The sequence below is a fragment of the Myotis brandtii genome, unplaced genomic scaffold, assembly GCF_000412655.1.
Source record: "Myotis brandtii unplaced genomic scaffold, ASM41265v1 scaffold317, whole genome shotgun sequence".
Lineage (NCBI taxonomy): Eukaryota > Metazoa > Chordata > Mammalia > Chiroptera > Vespertilionidae > Myotis > Myotis brandtii.
In genome coordinates this window covers 1,245,336-1,251,040 of record NW_005362155.1, presented here as the reverse complement: position 1 = coordinate 1,251,040, position 5,705 = coordinate 1,245,336, and the positions used below count along the sequence as shown (strand labels likewise).

The 5,705-nt window shown below is 52.5% G+C and overlaps 1 protein-coding gene and 1 long non-coding RNA gene across 2 annotated transcripts in view; both read left to right on the top strand.

The window, feature by feature from the left end:
• Positions 1–1,282, top strand: part of LOC102263933 (interleukin-4 receptor subunit alpha-like) — a 41,003-nt gene extending 39,721 nt beyond the window's left edge. Inside the window, exon 10 of the mRNA XM_014542954.1 lies at positions 1,220–1,282. Coding sequence (XP_014398440.1) covers positions 1,220–1,282 — 63 coding nt within the window. The remainder of the gene's footprint in view (positions 1–1,219) is intronic.
• A 3,621-nt stretch (positions 1,283–4,903) lies between these two features.
• LOC106726786 lies at positions 4,904–5,705 on the top strand. The gene is made up of 2 exons (XR_001362888.1): positions 4,904–5,179; positions 5,397–5,705. It is a non-coding gene; the product is annotated as an uncharacterized LOC106726786 (long non-coding RNA).

Below are 5,705 nucleotides of genomic sequence, written 5' to 3'. Positions count from 1 at the left end.
CCCCCCCCCCCCCCCGGGAGGGCAGCCAGGCTGGCGTGGCCGAGACTCGGAGAAGCCCGTGTGAAGTGAGGCTGTCGGACCCCGGGCCACAGAGGCTGGACCCTGTCCTCAACACTCACAGAGCCCAGCGCATGCTGCGGCCGGGAGGGAGGCATGGGAGCAGGGCCCACAGAGCCACCTGCAGGGCCCCGGAGGCTCCGGGCACCTGGGCTTGTGAGCGAGCTGTTGGCCTCTTGATCGGTCCACGCTTCCCCGCGCACTGCCCCTGTCACGCCGCCCAAGGCCTGCTTGTCCACCTGGTCACTCGGTTGCCCACGTCTTGCCCGGCCCCGGACTAGCTGCTGCCATGTCACTGGACTGGACGCTGAGCCTAGGAACTAACGAAGCAGCGGGAACGCATTGGGAGCTTTGGGGGACAGATGGGAAATCCGGGTCCTGGAGGCGTGGTCATCAGCCCAGAGGTGCCATCCATTAGGTGGACAGGAGCAGGATCTGGGCTGTGGAGGGCGCTTAGTCAAGTGGGGGTACCAGAAGCACACGAAAAACGGTGATTACCACGCAGTGACAGTTTGCTGGGGGCCCTGGTAGGCGTGGGGTCCCCAGAATAAACACACCCAGCTACCTTGGGCTGGTCTGTGCCTCGCAGACACCGTGGCTGGCAGCCACAGAGACCAGAGGGAGAGCTTCGCCCTGAGATCCGGCTGAGCGGGGCGTTCCAGACGCCGACACCAGGCACCTTTCGCCTGCACACTGGCCCGGACCGCACGCTGAGTAATGTGTGTGTGTGTGCGCGTCCCAAAGATTGTTGAAACCTAATATTTGTATTTGCTGAGGAGGCTGGAACGGGAGGGGTGGAGTTTTATATAAGTAAAGGTTCTTTATCTCTTTTTTTTACTTATGAAACAAGCCTACTGCCATTGTGAGTACTTTATCTTTATTAACTCATTGACTCCACACAGGGACTCAGTGCAATGAGTTGATTTAGGAGGGGATCCCAGGAAGCCCTGCTTGGGGAGCGGGCAGGGAGGCAGGGAGGGCAGGAGGCAGCAGAGAATGTTATCAAACAGCGCCAGCGCCGGCAACTGCTGCCTGATCCTGCCAGCAGCTTTGGGAAGCCATGCACCGTGTATGCCTGGAGGTGTCCCTGCAAAGTAGGGGTGGGGGGCTGGGGTGTTCGTCCACCCACTCCCCTCTGTCACTGGTGGAGGGCCACTGGCAGGGGCACTGGCAGCAGCTGGCACACTTTGCCAAGGTACACAGCGAGTTAGTAGCAGGCCCATAGCTGAACCCAGGCATGTCTCACCCAGGCTCTAGGTCAGGGGTGGGCAAACTTTTTGACTCGAGGGCCACAATGGGTTCTTAAACTGGACTGGAGGGCCGGAACAAAAGCATGGATGGAGTGTTTGTGTGAACTAATATAAATTCAAAGTAAACATCATTACATAAAAGGGTACGGTCTTTTTTTTTAGTTTTATTCATTTCAAATGGGCCGGATCCGGCCCGCGGGCCGTAGTTTGCCCACGGCTGCTCTAGGTGATTGTTCTGGACATCCAGTAGGTGGTGTGATGGAGGGGGCCTCAGACGGGCAGGCAGGGGATCGTAAGCTCCTAGGTCTGTGTTATTCTGTGTCTTTTTCAAAATGAGAGGCTTGGCTGTTGGAGGTTCCTTCCCGCTCTGGCTTTCTACACAGTGCACTAGAGGTGACGGGGAGCTCACTACCTTACATGCAGCCTGATGTTTGTCAAAAGCGTCTCCTTGGTTCTTTGTTTTTTTAAAGTGTCTCCTTTGTGCTGAGCCCAAAACTCTCTCTTTAGCTGCTGGAGTCAAAACACACACACACACACACACACACACACACACACACACACGCAGGTGGGGAAACTTAGCTCCAGAGAGGAAAAGGGATTTGCTAAGGTCAACAGTGAATGGCAGAGCCTGAACTAGGCCTCTGGACTTTTGCCTTCAGGAGCCTTCATAACAAAATATAATAATTAAAAAAAAATAGCCTTTTAGTGCCAAGCAACATGCCAAGTGCTGTATACCCACTGTGTCAGCCCTAGTAGGCAGGTCCAGCCATCCCAGTTTTACAGTTGGGAAGCAGGCCCACAGCGAGGAAGTCCTGGAGCCAGGTCTGGCTGCAGAGCTCCAGCCCCAGGGGATGCCATCTCATGTACAGCATGGCACCTATTCAAATGTCAGCTCTAATCCACTTTGAGCATCGTCTCAGAAAACCCAATTTAAAAATTAAGCAGCAAACCGAGGAAATACATTTGTGTGAGTGGTGGAGTGGCAGTTGGGTTGGAGTGCAACAGAATGGAGGCAGGAGTCACTGTTCTCTCCTCGGGATCTTACAAGAAAGAAACCCAGGTTGTCAGCTGAGGCTGATGTGACAGAAATGGCTGGGCTTGGGGAGGGTGGGATGGAGAATTAGATATCGAGATGCCTCCTGTCTCTTCCCTGCATTTAACCCCACCCTCCCAGGCTCAGGGAAGCTGGAGAAAGGCCACTGTCCTTGCTCCCCCAACCCCCTTCTCCAGCTTAACCCGGGGAAGGAGAAAGCAGAGCAGAAAGCAGGTAGCAGGAAAGCCCACATCCCACCCATAATCACTGAGCACCTACTATGCCAGCTACTGTGCTGGGTGCTGAGGAAACAGTGAGATGAGGTTGCTTCCCTCCTGGATCTTACAGTCTGTTGGGGAGACAGACATGAAATAGACAAAAGGGAAAATTGCAAACACCAATGGGTGCTGTGAACCCTAAGAAAGACTAAGAAGGGCTCCTGGTGGCTAACTGGGCTCAAATTTAAAAAACACACAGGACACACAGACCCTAAGAGCAATAGCCATGCACAGATCTCTCATGCAAACTGCACCTCAGGGAGAAGCCTGCACTGTTTCTGCCATCTGAGCCAGCCCTTATAAAGGGACTCCTGAAATCCTATTTCAACCAATAAGACTAAGGTTTTCCCCATCCAATTGGAGCTGTGCAACTCCAACCAACCAGAGTGGCTCTATCCTGACCAATCAGGACAGTGCCTTTTGGACCAATCAAATTGTGAGGATTTGGAGTCCTCATTTACATGTGGATAGACCAGTGGTCTTCTGCCTTCTGCCTTCTGACTTCTACCTTCTGTGCATGGGCCACGAAGTTTCAATCACACTGTATGCGCGCCCGCATGTGGTATTTTGTGGAAGAGCCACACTCAAGGGGCCAAAAAGCCGCATGTGGCTCGCGAGCCGCAGTTTGCCGACCACTGGGATAGATCAATCAGGGATCAAGGGCAGGGACTCCTGTCCATATAAACCAGCTACCCTCCAGCTCTGAGAAGGTACTTTTCCTTCCCACTGAAGACTGAGTCTGCCTGGCTGAGCTGAAACAATGAAGCTGTCTCTCTTCAAAGTGAGGCATCAAGGAGCAGAGCATCTGGGAGCAGAGCTGTCGGCCAGAGAGGGGCCGCCGGGCTGCCTTCCAGACATGCTGTTCCACAGCCGTGCTGTACCATAACTGAGCTGTTTTACTCTGAAAAGTCTCCTTCTTCACCACACCCCAACTTGGGGATTCCTGTTGCTGTTAAATTGGTGCCAACAACCATCAGTTGACAGTGCTCTGAAGAAAACAGGGTCTGAGACGGGGGAGCTAAAGGGAGGTCTTTAGGAGGCGTGTTCATAGCACAGAAGGACCAGCCACAGCAGTGAACCAGGGACAGTGGTGGGAGGAAGGCCGGGCACAATGGGGGATGGAGTGAGGAATTTATATTTGGCTTAAATGAACATTAGCCCCACCCCCTGAGAAACATGGCCCCATAGACACCCGTCTCTCTTTAATCTCCCCAATCCCAAAATGTAACCCGCCCACAAGCAGGAGCCAATGAGAGGGCGGGAGCCCCTGGAAGTCCTCCAATAGGGCTCCCTCTCACCTTGTGGAAGTGGAGGACTGAGGTTCCCCCTGACAGCAGCGCTGGTTAACGTCCTCATTGCTGGTACTCTCGCCCAGGAATAAAGGCAATCCCACCAGGAATGAGTTGATTTGCACAGAGGAGTGGCTGGCTGCCAGGGCCTTTCTTAGAATTTCCTTGACAAAATACTTTTTCAAATCCCCTTAAAATCTGGTCCTTGGGCTCCAAAGCCCTGGTCTCCAAATTAGGCAGGACACCCCGAGGCTCTTTGGGGCGTAAAGCCCTAGACCCCTTGACTGTTTTCTATGTCCCCTTCATCCTGCCTGTGCCTTCGTTTCTCATTGGGAAACAGAAAGTGTTAGGGGCAGAAACGGAATAGTGGGGACTAGCTATAGTTATAAGAAATATCAACCATGCTCTGTTAGCCATGATTGTTCTGTTCTGACCAGAGAAAGCACATTCTGACCTGGCTGAGAGTTGTATGCCCTGGAACATGGGCGCTAACATCAGAATGCAGCCCATCCTGCTTTTCTGAGAACTGCCTGTCATGGAAAGATTAGACAGTCTAGTCCCGGAGGCGCCAAAGATACCTGTTCTCTTAGCCACCCCGCCGCTGCCGTCCCACACTGCCTGTACCCTGGAACCACTGCGCCTGCCACCGTCCCATGCCTGTCCTTCCTACTTGCCCACATCATCTTTGTCTTTCTACCCCAGTGGTTCTCAACCTTGGCTGCACATAGAATCACCTGGGAATCTTTTTAAAATCCTGATTTCTGGGCCTCATCCGCCGGAAATTCTGTTTCACCTGGGAGTCTTTTTAAAATCCTGATTTCTGGGCCTCATCCTCCGGAAATTCTGTTTCTTTGTTATGGGGTGGGGCCACAACATTGGTAACAAAGAAACAGAATTTCCGGAGGATGAGGCCCAGAAATCAGGATTTTAAAAAGATTCCCAGGTGATTCTAATGTGCAGCCAAGGTTGAGAACCACTGCTCTACCCAATATAAGCAACTGGCTGATGGTGGGGTGCAGAGCATATTTCTGTGGGTGACCTGCTGCTCTCCCCTCCTGCCGGCAGGACTGGAATAAACGCTCCTGCATGATTCAACCCCATCTCTGCTGAATTGGCTCAAGTAGTGACAGGCAGCCCGGACCCACTGGTTGTTCGGTTACAAAAGGATAATAAAACCTGGGAGTTTTCTTGGAGATAGTCTCCACATAATCGTCTTCACCATGTCTCAGATTTACTCCAGCCTGGCTGGGGCACAGGTGACAAGAATTAAAGGTACACGCCCTGACTGGTTTGGCTCAGTGGATAGAGCATCGGCCTGCGGACTGAAGGGTCCCAGGTTCAATTCCAGTCAAGGGCATGTACCTTGGTTGTGGGCACATCCCCAGTAGGGGGTGTGCAGGAGGCAGCTGATCGATGTTTCTCTCTCTATCCCTCTCCCTTCCTCTCTGTAAAAAATCAATAAAATATATTTTTTAAAAAAGAATTAAAGGTACAAACAGCTTAGAAATCTAGAATTCTCAGCCCTGGCCACTGCTCAGGTTTCTTCAGAACTTCCCTGTGAGTATCCTGGGCTCCCACTGCCATTGGTTAAGCCTGACAGGGGAGCCCTAGCTTCTGCCCCCCCACGACCCCTCACGCTCTCTGGCTTATGCCTACCCTTCCTGGGTCAGGACTGCCCCACACCAGGCCTGGGATTCACTCCTTCATTCAAATATTACTCCCTGGCAGGCAATTGTTAAACCAAAAATACATTTCTCAAGTTATGAGGATGGATCAAAGTTTTATTTTAAATTTACAG